The sequence below is a fragment of the Columba livia genome, chromosome 5, assembly GCF_036013475.1.
Source record: "Columba livia isolate bColLiv1 breed racing homer chromosome 5, bColLiv1.pat.W.v2, whole genome shotgun sequence".
Taxonomy (NCBI): Eukaryota; Metazoa; Chordata; class Aves; order Columbiformes; family Columbidae; genus Columba; species Columba livia.
This window is the reverse complement of record NC_088606.1, coordinates 40,538,229-40,557,520: the sequence shown is the minus strand read 5'-3', so window position 1 is coordinate 40,557,520 and position 19,292 is coordinate 40,538,229. Positions and strand designations below refer to the sequence as shown.

General features: G+C 40.6%; 2 protein-coding genes across 2 annotated transcripts in view; both read right to left on the bottom strand.

Moving 5' to 3' along the window:
- The window catches only part of SPTBN5 (spectrin beta, non-erythrocytic 5), a 105,552-nt gene extending 93,438 nt beyond the window's left edge, over positions 1-12,114 (bottom strand). The window contains exons 1-5 of the mRNA XM_065064558.1: positions 8,937-12,114; positions 5,540-7,426; positions 4,499-4,579; positions 3,385-3,501; positions 658-825 (exon numbers count right to left, since the gene is read on the bottom strand). Of these exons, the coding sequence (XP_064920630.1) occupies positions 658-825; positions 3,385-3,495 (279 nt within the window). The 5' untranslated portion in view covers positions 3,496-3,501; positions 4,499-4,579; positions 5,540-7,426; positions 8,937-12,114. The remainder of the gene's footprint in view (positions 1-657; positions 826-3,384; positions 3,502-4,498; positions 4,580-5,539; positions 7,427-8,936) is intronic.
- Positions 12,115-12,265: 151 nt separating this feature from the next.
- Positions 12,266-19,292, bottom strand: part of EHD4 (EH domain containing 4) — a 33,547-nt gene continuing 26,520 nt past the window's right edge. Inside the window, exon 6 of the mRNA XM_065064563.1 lies at positions 12,266-16,843. Coding sequence (XP_064920635.1) covers positions 16,307-16,843 — 537 coding nt within the window. The 3' untranslated portion in view covers positions 12,266-16,306. The remainder of the gene's footprint in view (positions 16,844-19,292) is intronic.

Here is a 19,292-nt window from a genome sequence, read left to right as displayed (position 1 = left end):
CACTGGGCTTTACACAGTGTGTGCCCTCAGCAGGCATGTGTCCGCTGCAGCCTCGTGCTATAATGCATTTGTTTTGTAACTAGCAAAAATCCAGGCATTGTATACTTTCCCAAATCTCCTGCTGTGAAACCCCCCTGCTTCTCTGGAATTCATAGCAGAGTTTTGTGTGATGGTTTTCCAGAGAGGTCTACAATAAATTGTTTGCTTGGAAAAGAAAAAAAATGACATACTAACTTGTAGATGAAATGAGGATACACAGCTGAATAAAACCACTGCAATGACTTGCTGAAACTGTTAGAATGAGAGCTCTAAAATCTCCATTTTTATACCAGGTAGCTTCACCTTTGCCTAATGATGCTTGCTGTCCCCCAACACCCGGGAAAACATAACTTCTGGAAAGATGTACAAATGCAGTACACTTTCAGCTGGGTGTGACTCATTTTGGGGGAACATTGGCTGGTTATAAGTCATGTTACTCTAGTAACAAAGAAATTTAAATCTGATAGATGTATTCTTTTTTCTTTTAATCAAACCCCTGGCCTGTCTTCAAAGACTATCTTATTGTGTATTACAGGGCAAATCATAAAGAGCATAATACTATAACTGGTAAGTATCATACACAAGCTACTGTGATCTCTAATATCAATATTATCTTACCTTGGATTTCAGAAATGTGATGGCTTTGCTGTTGTTCTCTAGAAAATGCACTCTCATCTTTCCCCGGTTTGGTTTGGGCAAAGTCTCTCCAGAGAGCAGCTCCAGGAGTTGCATAAGAGAGATGCCATCCTTCAAGTCTGTGTAAATATCTTGTATCTCAACCTTTACCTGTGAAGACCAGTCAGAAAATACAGACTCTGGCTGAACATCTGTCCCACAGAACCCTCTACTTCTAATACTAAAGATACAAGGCATTCTTGCTGTTTCACTGAATCTTCTGTGTGACAGTGCACATCTAGTGAAAAGTGATGAACCTTAATTCACCAAAAATGGATTTGCAGAAGAACTGATATGATTTATGAAAGTAGGCTGTCGGGGAAAAAAAAAAAAAAAGAAAAAAAAAAAGAAAAAAAAAAATCACAACTGAGCAAATAAGGAAAAGAGCAGATATGGAAAAATATAGTAAAAACCCCAGTATTTGCAAAATCAAATGTTTTGGAAGTGCTGACATTTTTTATTTAAATTAAAATTAATCTTTTCAACTTTTTATTCTAAGCAACTTATTTCATTTAAAAATTGAGCTGATAATCCCATTCAATGACTTGTTTTTTACTGCAGTCTTAAAAAAGTCTGTTATATTCTGCTTAGACCTGCACTACCACCCAAAGTTTCCATATTTTTAGCCAGAGTCTCATAAGATTAGGATCTTTTACAAAAACATATTTCATTGCTGCCAGTAGTGAGGTCACCCATTGCTTAGGTGATACAACATGACATAGTGTGTACTCTAACCTAACAAGAACTTGCCTTGGGCGTTTCCTTTTGGCTTCATGCCACTAGCCAGACAGAAGCGACATTAAAACCATATCACACACTCAACAATAAATTACTGTGATTCTGAAATCACAGTAAATAAACTTTTGTCTTCAGAAAAAAAAAAAAAAAAAAAAAGAAATCTGAAGTAGTAGGTTTTAATTTAGAGAATAGTTACATGTGCAGGGAAAAAAGCACAAGTAACCGACATACACTTTTTCATTCCTGACTGATTATTGATCAGTTTAACAGATCTTTTATTCAGAGAAAGAAGAAAACACTGAAAGTGTAAAAGCAACTCAGAGAGACCTTAAGTCTGTACTGTGTGTGGAACAAGAATTTACAACTTTCTCTGACTGATTATCTCCATAAAAACTTCCCTATTTAGTTGCCAACTTTATTTCTTTGTGCGTATTAAATAAACTTAAAATTCTGCCTATGGTATATTATCATAAATAAGTTAAAGCTGTTATATTCTGTGACACTTCTATAACTGAAGAATAGTTACATTTAAAAATGTAAAAGACAGGCTTCATATATCTAGTTTATGCCTCACCCAGCAATACTTTTAATAGCTTTGTTGCATCATTCTTCTCATAAAACTACCAATCACAGACTGCTTAACAAATTAAATCCAATAGCATCCTTAGTGCTAGACTTGAAGTAATCAACAGTGCAACTAAGAATACTGCAGTGTCTGTAGTATGAGCCAATCACATTAAAGTATGTGTTGAAAAGCTGAGACTACATTGCTGAGAAGACTTAGATAAGCTGTCAGTCTCTGCACTGTTCTTACCATATATGGTTTGGAAAGCTCTTGCAGGGTTTTCCCCCACACTTTTATGATACATGAACCAGTACTGTTCAGGAAGTTAGAAATGACATTTCAATCTTTGAACTTGAAGCTGCTTTTAAAATGAGGAAAATATATATATTGATCTGCAGCTAAACAGACATAATTTCATGCAATATATAAACCTAACTTTCTGCAGGTAGCAAAATGAGAATGTGTTTTGCAGTTCTTCACTCATGGTAAGAAAAACAAATTTAAAGGTTTGTTGTGCTGTAAGGCTGCCTTTGCACCAATCTTAAAACATTAAAACATTACACTGAAAAAAATGCATCTAGTAGTGAAACATCATATAATAGTGATGAGCTAAAATGGATCCAAGAGGCCTGGTCCTGTTTGGTGCCACCACAGTCCATTTTCATTAATATAAACTACAGATTCTAGAAAAGGGAATTGGTTTTGAATGCTCTAATTACTTACAGTGACATAGATACATCACTTGTCCCTGAAATGAGTTTATCTACAGGAAGTCTGGAGACTTTTGGAATATGTTGTAGTTACCTTGGACACACAAATCAACTGTACACCAGCTCTGAAGCTTTTTGGAAGTCTGAGACTTACTGAAAACAAACTGGTCTGTACTTGCATGGTAGTACATCTGCAATTGCTAGAACTAAGACACATTTTCAGAGCTGTTGAGCAGCAGCTCAAACTGGACTGATCAGGCAAAGCAGAAGGTCTTAAATTTTGGCCTGGCAATTGAGCATTGTTTGGGGAAATCCAGGCTTTCGCAGATACTTTACTTATAGGAAAAATAAAAGCAAATAAAGATCTTCCTCTGAGATGATAACCAAGATACAGTGGACATCACAATATAAAAGTGTTACATAGCCTACAAAAGCGAACCCTGATTGCAGGGAAGACTGGTAACATGGGTGTGAGGTAAAAGATACAGGCTAGAGCACTCTGGTTAGTCAAAGCCTTCCTTGCTTGCACACGTGTGTAATGACAACACTCTGGAAAAGTATGTGAAAAATAACATAAAAAAAAGAAATAATACAGTGGGTGAAATAAATTAAAAAAAAAAACAGAAAAAAAATCCCCAAATTGAAGGAGCCACCTACATTATTCCTGAAGAAGACATTATTCATCCAGTTGGTGAAGGTTTTCTTTTGCATGGACATACGCTGCTCCTGCAGCTTTTTGATATGATCTTTTTCATATTCGGTACCCATGGTCACCTAGGGAGACAGAATATCCAGTGAGGTAATCAGTGCTTAAGAGATCTGCCTGGTCAGCTATAAAAAACAATAACATGCCCAGTGTATGCAGGGAACCCAGCCCCAACGGATACAAGATTCAATACCACGCCCAGTATAATACCTTAATTTCCTTTAGTTTGTACTTTGCACTTCCATTTCACTCAACCTTATTCTAAGCTTACTTGAGTTCCCCCTTTTAAAACGCCCCTCTAGTTTAAGGACAAAAATGTGACATGTATCTATGCAGCTTTACTTTCTTTCAGTTTCTCCCCAGTCACTTGATCCCATGAGGGGCACCATGATCTGAAAGGCATCAATAACTTCTTTGGGTGTGCTGGAAGCACATGACAGAGAACTGATCTTAGACCCTGTCAGAAAGAGGGATCTGCAAATCCCTTCCAATGCTGAGCTTGAAAGTGTGCTGTGTTCTCTGAGGACTGGTTGGGATGTTGCTGTTGGCTTTCAGACCATAGCATTTCCAACAGAAACCAATTAGCTGCTTAGAAAGTAAATGGAATGAACTTGCTTCTCTCCTCTCATGAGTTCACTTTTTGCATATTTATCACTGTAAGGATGGTGACACAGGTTCGTAATCACACAGACAAGGTCCTAAGCAGTGAGTCGGGAAGTGTTATTCCTCTTCCCCAGGCTGCCATAGACTTATCCACCTCATTCATATCAGTGAAAAATCACAGCACCCAAGCTGAGCATTCAGGAATATTAGAAAGAAGGAGTCCCCCCTTTAGAGTGTATGACACTATGAACTGGATTTCAGCTCAGCTGAACAATGCTTTTGCAGTCATTTGGCTTATGGTGTATATCTGTAAAAGCAGTGATCTTGCTGTTGTGAAGGCGAGAGAATCACTTAAAAACAAAACAAACAAAAAAACCCCCAGAGTGTAAAATCCATAGTTACAGATACATCTAGTGACTAGAAAACATCTGCTTGGACTACTGCCACCATTATACCTATTACCTGGATATCAGCCTAGCTGTGAAACCAAGAAACCTGTTGTAAAGGTGGAAGAGTAGAGAGGTGTCTGCTGCTGTCAACCCACTGCAAAGAGAGAAGGGAATGAAAAAGTAAAACCTCTGACAAACTGCGGAGGTGTGGAGCTGTATAACCTGCTTCCCAAATACTCTGTGTCCATTTTACGGAGGCCCAGTTCTGAGTTATTCTGGCCTTTTAATTAATAAAACATAAAATACTGAAAAAAATATTATCTGTCCTAGTATGTGAAGACATCAGCAACAGGAAACTAGCAACACCAAGCCACTGCAAATGGGAAGTTGCTTGCCTGACAGTTTTCTGTGCTTTAGTAAGTACAAAGAGTTCTGACATTTTACAAGATAAAAAGGTGTTGGAAGTGCAGAAGCAGTGCTGAACTTCTACAGAACCAGGGCAACATTGAAGCCTGACAGCTCAGCAACAACACAGGGAAGGATCACAGCCATAGATGAAAGCCTTATGAAAGGAAGAATTTACAAAGTTTGAAACAGAACTATAGAGAAGATCCTCACAATATTTTCTGATCTTTTGGTTAGTTCAGCACTGCCTACTTTCTCCATCTGGAGAGCAGATATTCAAAGAATGGCCTTTCCCTGCCAGAGCATTGATATTAACTCACTCCCATGTAATAAACCCATATAGGTAGCCCATATCATAATGCCATTTCTAAATTTGCCATATGGTTCTCAAAATGTCTGTGGGCTTTTTTTTTTTTAAAGGGGTGTTATTCAAGCATTGCAGCCACCCTGAATAATGGCTGAATTGATTTAATTTAAGTGCAAAGAAAGCTTATTTGTTGAGCTATTGCCTCACGCAATAGTTCACCTGTTTTATTAATTTAAGTTAGAAATCCTCCCTGCATTGGTAGATGATTGCCTGAAGACAGATGCGTAATGGATTATCTGAATTTGCAGAATGCAAAGGCAGTGCAAAGGGTCAAATCTGGCTGTAACAATACATTACAGAAAAAAAAGATCAAATAATAACACTTCAAAAAAATTTACTTACTCAGGTTTGGAGGAACTCCTTTCTGATGTTCAGCAGTTGGTCATTCTGGAGAATGATTTCCAGTTGTAGATCCACTCCTATTCCTACGTTTGGCTTGGTGTTTTCATGCAAAGCGACCTTTGAATTCAGGAACAGAGACCAAGTATTTATGATCTACCTATCAACCTTTCATCTGATCTGAAGGAAATAACCCATCAGAACACAATGAGTAAAGGTTATCACAGGCCTAGTCCAATTGTTACACTCAAAAATAACGTATGAATGGCACCAAAATTGCTATAAAGCAGTGAAAATAGTCATCCACCATGCTGATGCTGTGGTAAAGAACATATTTCACAATTGCACTAAAGGCTCTGGTTGATGACAGGCTGCTCTTCTAAAGGAATTCTTACCTGAGAAATTGAACCTAACAATGGAGTCTGAAAATGAAAGCACAGCAAAGGGTACAAAGATCAGGGCAATTCTTAAGTGGTTAAATTGAGATAGAGCAAATGAGAAATTCTTAAGTGTTAGGAATTTGCCAGTCATTGCTTTGAGGAAGCTCATGTGCAGAGATACCTGCTGCTGGCAGGGCAAACTGGGATCAAGCTGGCAGTGACAGCCGCTTCTGAAGTTTACTATTGATGGACTTCTCGTTAATAACAAAAGGAAAAATAATTCTGGTAACTTATATAGCCATGAGTCCTTTCTGTCACTTTACAAGGTCACACAAGCACAGAACACATTGACCCAGCATGATTGCTGGGAACCAGAGGGTCGCAGCTGGGAATCACTGCTAGAAAACAGGCAGCCATCTAAAATCAGAAGCTGTAAGTGAAGATACCTCACTCAGAGATGAGGTAAGGGAATAGCAGTCTTTTCCCTCTGGCAAGTGTAGTTAGCATCCAAAAGCGATGGGAGGAAACGTGAGAAAAAATGAACAACCCCCAAAACTCAGTACAGATAAAACTTGATCAAAAAAGTCTGTATCTTCAGACATACCCTAGAGAAATATCATACATGATGTCATGTAAGACAGGTAAAAAAGAAAAAAAAAAAAAAGAATAAATATTACTCAAAATATTCCACCTAAATTCCTGGACTTGTGTTCACCAGCCAACTAATACAATGTAATTCTCAATGATAATTAAATGGGAATAGGATGACAGGAGGAAAGGGATATAAATTCAGCAACCGTTTACATCTCTTCTATAAGCTCATTGCCTGTGGTTAGTCCACTCTTCTCTTTTCTGTCTTGCTTTTAGTTATACCTACATTTTCTTAAAGGCAGGATTAGAGGCTGTTGGCTTAAATCTGTACAGGGTGGCTAGATTGTGCGTGTTGAGAAAATGTCTTTGCTCCTATCAAAGAGAAGGTAGAGGACCAGCAGGTGAATTGGCCCTGGATGCATGCATTTCTCCCTATTGCAAGTTAATTATTATCTAAATGATTAAATGTGCTAAACACTGGCTTTGCTTTTTATGACGATATAAGGCAATCGAAGATCTGGCATAAAATTTCAGTAACTCCCAAATATCTGTCTCCATTTATATTATCTATATACAGCTCAAGGTTAAAATGGTGGACATCTATGTGACACTGATAAATAAAGCCATTTGCTCAGTTATTTATATCCTAACAAGGTAAGAGGAAGAACATAACAATATTTGTGTGCAGTTTCCTGGAGGGATCAGAAAAAAAAAAATAAATCACCCCTCCAGGCTAATGATGGGCCCTCTTTTGCTGCCTTTGCAGGGAAGAGGAGCCTTGGCACCAACCTCAGGAAGAAGGAGAAGGGCCCAAAGAGCACGCTCCCCTTGCCTTGTTTTCAGTCTGGAGTGGTTTTCTATGATGGCAGCAGCATTTTCTTGTTTCTCACCAGGAAGGACCCTGATGTGGGATTCCCCTCTGGAAAGCAGCAACCACAGAAGACATGTTGGGTTTTTTTAGCACCCTTTCTTATCTGCCCAAGATCTTGCTCTGCTTGAGATGGAAACAGAGACTGTGGATCAGACAGACCTCATGCCCAAGCAGCCTGGCTTCCAGCCCTGGAGCTCCTCTGCCCCCAACCACTCCTGGTAACACTGGGTAAAACAGGGGAATGTGAAACTTCCTTTCTACCTATTTTTTTTTTTTCCAAAGTATAGCCCTCCTCCTCCCACAATAGGTATGTGAATTCCCAGGTCCTCTCTAAGATGGGGAGAAATGTTTAATCTCCCTGTTGTAAAGAGCTTAAAAGCAAGAGTCACAGGACCGGCAAACGGTTGCAGGCATGGAGGTTGCTGCTCCCACCCCCGACCCGAGGGCTGTTCACCATGAGCCTCCCCAGATGGCAGAGCACTGGTCCTGTGGAGGCCTCCCCGGCCCCACTCCCCTAGCAGCAGCGCTGGCTTCCCCCTCCATTGCCCTCACCCACCAGGATGCAGAAACCAACTGGAGGGGAAGTACAGGCACCTTCACATACCAGAGTCTCCCTGTGTAAAGCCATTCACAGCCAACCATCTACTCAATAAGCCCTTCTGTGTACCAGGGTACTATGTCCATGCTCTGAGCAAAGCCATGTCAGACTTAAATGCCATTTGGCCATACTTGTGCCTGGTCTCACAGGGAAGTGAGCTTTTTCCCTTGGCTCAGGCTCAGTCCATCACCCTCCATTATGTATGCTTTGCATATGCACTCTCCTGAAGGTATGTGAAAATGCTTCCTGAGCTCTGCCAAGGAGAAGGTTCCCCAAATCTCAAATAAAATAAGTATGTTAAGTGCAAACATGTGCATGACTGCTCAGCCCTCTACCCCCCACTGTGTCTCCAGCCATGTTGCTTCCACATGTAAGAGTCTCAAAACAACCAGCATCTGGGCTTTGACTCTGTGGAGTAGGAAGGCAGCCCACCCACCACACCCCCCCCGGACATGGTCTTGTAGTCCACAGCGTGCCAAATAAGCACAGAAAATAGCCCGCTGCGTGGGGCCAGCAGCCTGGGCCCCACAGGTAGCCGGACCCTCTGCTGCCCTCCCCAGCTCCAGCAAACAGCTGATGTTCAGTCTCATCAAGGCAGTGTGGTCTCAGGTGGGATGAACTGTGATTCTGGAATATTTCCTAATTGCATCTTGAATTACAGCACATTTCTGACCTCAGTGTGGCACAGAGGAGCTACGCTTTGGATATTGAGAACACTGGAGAGCAGCAGGCAGCAATTATTGCAAGAATCTGTTTGCTCATTTGGGATACTAAGGCTGAAGAAAAGATGGGGAGTTAGTCAAAAGAGACCTCCAGCCATCAGCCTGCACAGATTCCCTGCTTTCACAGGCCTCTCAGATGAACCTTGTCCCTAAAAAGCCAATTACTTCTCTCGGCTTCTCTCCCCAAGGGGCTCCAGCTCACCACCCCCCGGCACACCCCCCTCTGCCCCCCACATACCTGCCTTCCCAGCGCCGCTGTCACCAGCTGCCCTGGGGTTTGGGCAGGGGGGTCCACAGAAGATGCAGCCCCAGCTCCTCTTAAAGCTGAGCTCTGCCTGGGAGGATCCAAACTGGCATCCCGGGATGCTGGGTTGTTATAAACCTCAGCCTCCCCATGCTCTAGTCTAAACTAAAAGTTGCTTTTCTCTTTGAATAGTTGGCTGGCGGCAACATGACATCAACAGGGAGCAGAATTCAAGCAGAACAGTCGAATTACATCATCCAAAGGAACTGGAGCCCCTCACTGCATTTGAAAAAGAGGACAGCTTAAAGCAAAATCAGATGGATTTATTTTTCCTGGCATTAAGAAGTTCAGTCATCTTTTTGAAACAGAAAATATACGTTTGCTTGTTTAGTCATGAATTAAAGACATTTTCTCCTTGGAGCTGTTTATATTATCTGGAAGTCTTCCTTCTGTTTCTGAACCTCAAACAGTTAACAGAAGAGCTTCAAAGTCTTTGCGGGATGAACACATGGGACAGACGACTTCAATTTTCTATTTCATACAAACATAGATAAAGGGGTTCAAATGACAGTATAGCCCTAATATTCTGAACATCAAACTGAACATGGGCCTTAGAAATAGCCGTGTTGGCAATGCCAGATCTAACTAGTGTATTCTTTTTATCTGGTTCAGATGTTTTCCATTTTTATTCGTTGCTACTAAGGAAGACCACAGCATGAGGACTAAACTTCGCCTTTACAGCTGTATTTTAGAGAGGTCGTTTGTGATAAAGCATTAAGCTCTATTTAGTGATGAAATAAAATTGTGAGACTTACATGCAGGTTGGCTCCCAGAACCCTTGGTGTCAGTGCACTGCATCCTACCCACAGGGATGGCGTATGTCACGGTCTGCTCTCAGGTTTTGGTTCCCCACTACCCAACTCAGCAGAGTACTGATGACAATCACAGCTCTCTCCCAGCCCAGCCATCCCAGTTTCATTGTGAAGAACACCCAGTCCCTTGGAATGATGGAAGGTGGTTGGCAAAAGACACAGCAGTGTGTAAACAGTTAATATTAAGGGTGCAGATTTTAGCAGACAAGAGATAAGACACAGTAGTGCAAAATGAAGAAAAATGCAATTATTCTCCATTATAGGCTAAAATTGCCAACTCATGAACTTATTGGTTATAGTTACACTGTTGGTTAATTTCTTACTTTCAGAGTAGACACTTGGAAAAAAACAAAAACAAACAAACAAAAAACCCCCCAAAACCACAAAAAAACCCCACAGAATAATTTGAAATAAGAAATAATGGAGTATGAGCAGTGTTTTTCAACTGTTTCTTGTTTAAATATTTTTTTAAAATTATAATCATACAAGAAATCTTACAGAGCATCTGAAATACAGCATCCAGTGAGAGATACATACCATCCATGTAAAATGAGCTACTTGCACTACTACAGACCTCCAGACTGAAGTGGAATATGGGATGCCAAGCTAGCAACACATTGGAAAGAGCATGGACAAGCTCCATCTCAGAGAAAAGAATAGGTGAGAGAACAAACAAGTTGCGCTTGGCATTAATGAGTTTCCAGTATTCACTGGACCAGAAAGTAACTGTGAGTCCACAATCTATCATCAGGTACAAATCTGTGCTGGCATGAAATCCTGTGGGGAAAGAGAAAGGAACCCATCTCAACACCATGGTTTCCACAAGTGAAGACGTTTTTCCCTTACAGGTCAGAAAAGCTGTATAGATAAAGGACTTTTGAAGATAATCGTGAAAGATACATCCACCTCCTGACTGTGTTTTGCCCACAACAGGTGTTTGCTGGGTTTGGGTATTTATTTCCAGAAGATAATGATGCCCAAGCAAAGAGAGTCACCTTCAGCAGATGCACTTGTTCATCTGCCTAAGCAGGGCAAGGCCACCAACTCTTTCTCCTGGGGTTTCCTGCCCAAGTGAGGCCGGCTAGCCAAAGGGCCCAGCTTTCTAAAAGGTCCTCTGCTCTCACAGTTAGTACTTGCAGCATGGCAGGAGCCTTGGATCAGAGAAGCTCAGAATAAAGCAGTGCCTGCTCCAAAGCCCTTACAAACACACCAAACGTGGGAGCCAATAACAAGGTCTGGAGAAACGAAATGGTATGGTAGGCACAAATAGAAATATTTCACATTTTAAGGGTGTCAAATATTAGAAACAATAATTACTGCAAAACTTAGAGTCAAACTGGTAGTGTGGACATTTATTCACTTTTCTTGTTGTCCAAATATAAACTGTGGATTAGAGCTGAACATTTCACTATGAAACGTGCCACATGTTTTTCAAAGTCTGAAATGTCTTATACGTGGAGTATGTAGAACACCATTCTACTAAAAACCCAAACCCCCACCTCCAAACCCCATTAAAACTTCATCTTCTCCAAACTATTTCTGGCTTTTATAAGGAGCACTTCAAACAAACGACTGCAGCTCAATAGCAGCGTAGCCTCCAGCAACCCACAACATGTTGTTTGCACGTGAAACGCTTTCACGTGATGTATGGCATGACCACCACCAGCATCAGCCTCACTCGCCAGCACTGCTACGTACAAACCCTTTAACTCAGCAGCAACTTAGATCTGAGAGTAGGAGGGGCTGTACCTGAACTGTAGCATCCTGGTGGCACAGACGTATCTTTGGAAAGGCTTCAAGTAAGTTGTGGTATATGGGACAAGGAGAGGGGCAGGAGGAATTAATTTAAGCACAACATTAATATGAATTTTCTATTGATAAAATTGGTTATTTATAAGTAGTCAGTAGCAGAGTGTGGAAGATGCCCTTGGATTTCTTGGGACAAATGTATAAACAAAGTACTTTCCACTAAAGTGCTATTTAATTTACTCTTTATTTTTCAAGGTTAGTACCCCCATCGAAGTGAAAAGAAATGCTCAGGCACTCTTGGCTCAAGTTTCAAGTTTTCAACCCACACAGGAAGTTTTTGATTTATCTTCGACACTAGGACTTTAAGAAAATTCCATGCTTAGACATTAAGAAACTCCAAAATTACGTTCTGCTGTAAAAAGCTAATTATGGAGAGGTGCTAGAGGTGGGATTTTGTTATTTTCTCTTTTTAAATATAAATTTAATTCTGGAATCAAGCCTTGGTGTGGGCAGTAATTTCAGCAAAAAGTTCAAGGACACAGAAGAGGAATAGCCATAACCTATTATGGATACATAAACAGAGGTGGGAAAATAAGCAGCTTGCCAAACAGCCACTATGCCGATGAGCCTTTACAAATGAGGATTACAAATTTCTAGTCACTGGAAGATTACCTTCCAGAAAGAAGTTTGCAAAAGAAAATCTCAGGTAGTTCAATATTAGTTTATTAAATCAGCAATTTTTATCACCACTTTCTAAAAATGATTACAAAGCATATTAAAATATATTACAGTATCTGAAAGGAATTTATTGTGTAATAAAAGTGCAACAATAATGAACTTAAAACTTTGCTTCCCTAGTTGGACAAACTGTAGCACACTACACAGATCAAGTCTTCCCTCAAAAATTACAGTGCCTTTGAAGTGGAAACACAGTATTTAACATAAATATTAGAAAAAGTGAGCATGTGAAGTAAGAAACAAAGTTCATACTCATTCTCTCAGTGCTAAGTTTAAACATACCCAGCAAACCATACACTTCAAACTCTCTGCTTAAATTCTAACAATATAAAGATCAACGAAAGTGAGTGCACATAGTGAAGGGAAGGAACTAGAAAGAATGTAAAGAGGGCACATTTCAAGTACTGAGGAATGAACGACACTGTTGAAAGTCAGCGACCGGATACTGCTGCTTTGAGACCAGGTTCCACACAAATCCATACCATCCCCAAATAACAACAGGGACTCAGCCTGACCTACAAAGTATTTGTGAACTCACCATTTTCAAGCTCTCACAGCTTTAAAAGGCTCTTGCTATCCTGTAGTGTGGTTATGAGCAGCAGTCCCACATTTTCTGTTCCAATCTACAACAAAAGTCTAATCAAATTCTGTGGGAACAGAACAAGGGTTAAGAATTAAACCATGTTGCAGAACAGTTGGAGAAGAGGTAAAAGCGGCAGTCTCTACTTTGGTTTATGGCAGCGGACTACAGTAGTGGGCACTGATTTCACAGGATGAGTTGCTGACAGTTTTGAATGGTCTTGCAACAAATGTAATCAAAATCCTAGGCATAAGATGGCCAACTAATCCAACATCTTAGTCCTTTACAGCAGAGATCAGTAACATCACACCAAACACCAGTAACTACTTCAAGCACAATTTCATAAGAGAAGGTAGCCCTGCTCCCTTCTTGTGCTCCTCACACATGAACTCACTAACTCCACAGAACACTACCCAAACTGTTGTGTGTGGCTAGTTTAACTAACTGAATGGGCTTGCAGGATCTGACAAGCCAGAGAGCCAGCAAGGCAAATGGAGTGGATCCACAGGTATGCGAGGAGGTAGCAAGAAAAGAGATCCCTTCCTCTGAGCAACAGCCACCTACTGTATCGGTTTAGCTGTGCAAGAAACTGCTGTTTAAAGTCCACATGAAACGTACTTTATTCCTACCAACTAAGTACAATACTAGTGCACTGCACCACGTATCTAGAAATGCATTTATGGATGCAGCTCAGCAAGCTGATCCTGAAACAGTTCTATTCCTCCAGATAAACAGAGGAAATCTACCTCTACTCCTGTACTTACTTTGTATATTCCCCTTCCAAGTTCTACATGAAAACAAAGCAGAACATTTCAACCCTTTCTAGACAAAATATTTTAACTTACCAAAATGATGCATTTAAAGTTGTTTCTCCTAAACCCAAGTTAGGACACTCGCATGGAGTCTGCAGAAAAGGCTACGTTCTCCACTTTACTACCAGCAAAGCTAGACAAAGAAAACAAAAGCACTGAAAAAACTATCCTGCTCCTCTCACTACTCTACTGCCATGGGATCACACAGCTCCAAAGCATTTGGAGCATCACCCCAGAAGCTACACACAGTGGGAATTAAAACATGGGTCTACCTGGAACCCTGTGCAGCTGAAGAGCAAGGTAAGGCAGACATAGTCAGATCATCAGCAACTTCCCAGATCCTCTCAGCTTTACCCACACTACAGCAGTCACAGTACTGGAGCTTGCTTGCTTTCTCCTGGTGGCTTTCCTTGCTAAGCTGGTCAGGCTGTTCATTAATGTAGGAATTTGTTACTGACTGCAGACACTACACACAAACAAGCATTCATTACTACTTCTGCAGCCTGCCTTTTTTTTAAACAACTCCCTACAATGTCTACAGACTACCTTTTGTTCAATCAAAAATAAATTATATAGAAAAATCAGTTACTCTGCAGATGTGCAGTCACACAGGTAGACCCATGGTCAAGTTTCACAGTTCTACTGAACCGCACAGAGATTCACTAAGGCTAATTTGGCTCCTAATTTAGGTCTAATAGAAATAAAGTTGGTATGCTTGAATGGTAAGAGAAAAATCTAAGAATTAAAAAAGGCAAGCAAGTCCTCAAGAACATTTTATGCCAGGATATCCTTGATACAGGTCAGGAAGCCTGGCAAGGTAGAGGTGTTCTGTCATTACTTAAAATAGCTTCATTGTTTTCACATGGCAGAACCCTGGCAAAGTTCACGGTAATTTCACATCAGATGCAGAAATATAAGAGGTCTGGAAAGATTTGAACTACTAAGCTTAACTGACAACCTACAAGTGTACAATTTGAAAAAGGAAGCTGAGACTCTTCTGAGGTCACCTACAAATCTGGACACGTAAATGTGACTAAAAACTGGGAGACAATACCCAAACTACTTCTGTCTCCACTCCCACTGCAAGGATACAAACGTACTTTTTGGCTTGCTCTCCCTCAGAAGGCACTAATGCCACTACCTACTGAGATCCAAAGAAAAAGTCCTCACAATTACAGTACTTTTGATGTGCAAGGTATTTCATACTACAAATGGAGTACAAGTCACTTCTCGCCCACATGCACAGAGCAAAACTGGCTGCCAACTTTGACTTTAGAAAATAACTGGCCCTCCCTAAAAGAATGAAGTTCACAGGGCCAAAAATCTAAATTCTTTTAAGATACTGATAAAAATCAGTTGTAAGGAGCTGATGTGTTCAACTTCAATTGTGTTGTTAGAAAAATGAATGTTTATTAAGCATCCATTCCTTTCATAGATTGTTTTCAATAAAGGAATAACATTTGGAGGGACTAGTCTATCATTTATTACAGCCTATGTAAAGACCCCATCTTTCAAATCTGCCACCATAAGGAATCAAATCTCTCTTCTGTGGTTGTCAGCTACTTGTTGGTAAAAGAAACACTTAAAAACTTTTTTTAAAAACATTATATATGAAAAAAAATACAGACATTACTTTATAATTACCTGTAAATAGAAATTATATACTAATGAAAATTTCCCGAGACAATTTGATGTGCTTTGAAGAGGCTGACTTTGAGCAATGCACCTTTTGTGAACAGAAAATGAGGCTTTTTTTAAGCTTATGAAAACATTCTGCTGTCATTTTGAAGAACTCAGGAATTCATTGTCTGCAGAGCAGACAAACTGAAACCTCAAAAGAAACTACATATCCAAGGAAGAAAGGAGATTCAGTTCTTTTAACGTTAATACTGAGTACATAGTGCTGTTTAAAACTGAAGCAGCTCTTCAGGTAACAAGACACAGTGATGACACACTGGAAGAATCATTTTAATATTTTGCAGTTTTAGCTATAATCAGTGAGGTTTTAAAACAAGTCTGCTCATATTCTGAGCACCTAAAAGACTCTCCATTACTGTTCTCTCTTTTTCTACCCCCAAATTAAATTAAAAAAGAACAAAAATAAAATCTCCTTTTATGTCTGCCTTTTCTTGAACTACAGAGATGCTGACATTCACTTTATGTCTAAAGTATGTTTTTAGCATAGAAAATGTTCCTTGCATAGGCAGGTGAATTTAACATTTAAAGCTTCCTTTCACTACTTAAAGTACTTTGGAGAGACTTACGGTTGATAAGAGAATCTAGGTTTGGTGAAGGTCAGTGATTTTTTTATACATGGTCTTTTCTGCTTTATGGTTGTACAGGCAGCAAGACATGGAAGCAGGACTACAGAAACATTTTCACCTTATCATCACACATTATGATACATCTATACAAGGCACTTGTGATAAGCGTGTCTCAGTGAAGGTCAGCAGGGACAACTACATGAATGTTTCCCTGCTACTATGCTTCTAATTTCAGTAACTTGCGTGAAATGTGCTGTGAGGTTTAAGGGTCTAAGCCTAATTTCAAATTTTGGTGGTTTTAAACACATTTGTTGAAAATTTTCCAAAATCCTCATTCTTCTTGTATTTTTCACTCTGCTGTCTGCAAAGGTTTCCTGTGAGATGGTGGCACCAGGTGGGAAGGCAGAGTGCCAGGCAGTTCATATCCATCCAGTTTAATCTTGATAAGATGTTTTGCTAATGCAAACTCTTCATCATCCAACATCCCATCGCCATCACAGTCTGCAAGTTTCCAGATCTTTCCCAAGACACTGTTGGGTAGTTTAGAAGTCACCATTTCTTTCTTTGCACTGATCCCAGATATTTTGCCATTGATTGGTGACAGAGTGTAGAAAATCTCATCATAAGCAGGTTTATCTTTGGCAACAACCCATTCATCTTCATCAGCTCCTTCTTTAGCACCTTCTCCATATCCGTGGCCAAAAGGTCCTGCCATGGTGCCATCAAATGCTCCACCATGTACCATCTCTGTGGGCATGTTGCTCTCTTCCTGTCTGATCAGGCTCATCAGGGATGCAATTTTGTTGGCCAGCATGTTATCCACAGCTTCAATTAGCTTTGGTTTCAAAGAGTGAAACTTAGTGAAGTCGCAAGTCTCCAACAGCTCCTGTCAACGACAAGGGTTTCAGTGACAGTAGTTAGAAAAACTTGCAATACATTGAAACAGGCTAAAGAATGGGTTTTAAATGAAAATAATCTGGGTTTTTTCGAAGCAGTTTCTACAACTGAAGCTCCTCTGGAAGGAAAACCAAAGGTGACACATATATACCTAATATATTGGTGAAATACACTAAGACAATTTTGCAACACTGTGTTAGCTGGTCTCTTAAATTATATTTACGATACAATTTTTAAAATGGCAATGCATAAAAATATGGCCATTGATGAATGTTACCTAACAACTTTCCAGTTGGTGATTTTCTTCCAAAGATCAAAGAAAGCAGGCCCTCAGTTCTGCTAGCACTTATGCAAGTGTTTAAAATAAATCCAAGACTTTGCAGGACTGATCTGATTTTATAGATTAAACTTCTTGTTTGTGGTTAGGTCATGAAGAAATGTCTTTTACCAATAAAGAAAAACTGAGTTGGGATAACAGCAGCAGCATTTTTATAGAAGTGCTGCCAGAAGTCATATGGTCCCTGCCGAGTTTTCATCTTGTGCATAAACTCTTACTAACCTCAATGAGATGTTTAACTAGGTGATATGTGCTACTTCAACACAAGCTAAAGCATGTTTTGCACCAGAGTGCTAAAAAATTAAAAATGCTTTAGACAATTATTCAGTGATTTCTACATGCAAAATGAGAAGAGTTACAGTGGAAACTGTTAAAAAAAAAAATTAAAAAACCAAACAAAACCTCTCTCAAGATGGTGTTAAACTGCTTTGACCAATCACTTCTATCATCTGGGGGAGCTGCTCTAATACATATCAGAACTGTTATGATACAAATCCAAGAAACCTGAAACTCAGGCGAGTGGTTTTGCCCATGCACAGAGAACTCTGGATTTCTTAGAGGAAAACCACCAAACAATAACCATCACTCTGTTCAGGTGATATTTACACACAGTCACCTGATTTACGGCAACTTATCAGTATCAATTTATGATATGCAATAAGTCTCAGAAAGCAAAGGTCAAACCTGCTATTGGTTTTGGCACAATTTTGTTCCTCATTACTGAAGTGACTGATCTCTCATGTATAGATCTGCTGCCCTCTGCTGCTGAGGGACATGCACTATTAGTTTTATAAACTTCTGTTCAAATTCTGTTTCAATATCCAAACTGACAAGAGGTGATAATTTAGGACACAAACCAAGAACCAGCTTAACCAATAAGGGTCCACTGCCATTTTATTTGCACAAAACCTTTAGCACTATTCGACACAAGGGACCAAATATTGACTAAGAGGACAGAAGTTCTGATTCCTTATGACAATTTCATAGAGTAATTTGGGTTGGAAGGGACCTTCAAAGCTCATCTAGTCCAAGCCCCCTGCAGTGAGCAGGAACATCTTCAACTAGATCAGGTTGCTCAGAGCCCCGTCCAGCCTGGCCTTGAATGTCTCCAGGGATGGGGCATCCACCACCTCTCTGGGCAACCCAGAGGTGCCAGTGTTTCACCACCCTCATTGTAAAAAATTCTTCCAACATGTAGCCTGAATCTCCTCTTTTTTAGTTTAAAACCATTACCCCTTGTCCTGTTGTTAACGGCCCCTGCTAAAAAGTCTGTCCCCATCTTTCTTACAGGCCCTTTTTAAGAACTGGAAGATCACAAGAAGGTCTCCACAGAACCTTCTCTTCTCCGGGCTGAACAACCTCTTGGCCTGCCCTCACAGCAGAGCTGTTCCAGCCCTCTGATCATTTCTGTGGCCTCCTTTGTCCCCTCTCCAACAGGTCCATGTCTGTCCTGTGCTGAGGGCTCCAGAGCTGGGCACAGGACTCCAGGTGGGGTCTCACCAGAGCAGAGCAGGGGGTAGAATCACCTCTCTCCACCTGCTGGCCACGCTCCTTTTGATGCACCCAAGATACGATTGGCCTTCTGGGCTGCAAGTGCGCATTGCTGGCTCATGTCCAGTCTTTCATCCACCAGTACCCTCAAGTCCTTCTCCACAGGGCTGCCCTCAATCCCTTCATCCCCCAGCCTGTATTGATACTGGGAGTTGCCCTGGCTCAGGTGCAGGACTTTGCACTTGGCCTTGTTGAACCTCAGGATGTTTGCATGGGCTCACTTCTCAAGCTCGTCAAGGTCTCTCTGGATGGCATCCCATCCCTCAGGTGTGTCAACTGCACTACTCAGCTTGGTGTCATCCACAAAGTTGCTGAGGGTGCACTTGAATCCACTATGTCATTGACAAAGCTATTAAACAGTACTGGTCCCAATAAGGACCCTGAAGACACCACTTGTCACTGGTCTCCATCCAGACATTGAGCTGTCTCTATAGTTCTGCATCATTGGATGTATCATATTTTTTTGTTTTCTGCACTGCTTCCCAGTCATGCTAACCCCCATAACACACACGTTTGATTGTCACTTCAGCTGCTCTATTGCTTAAGGCCC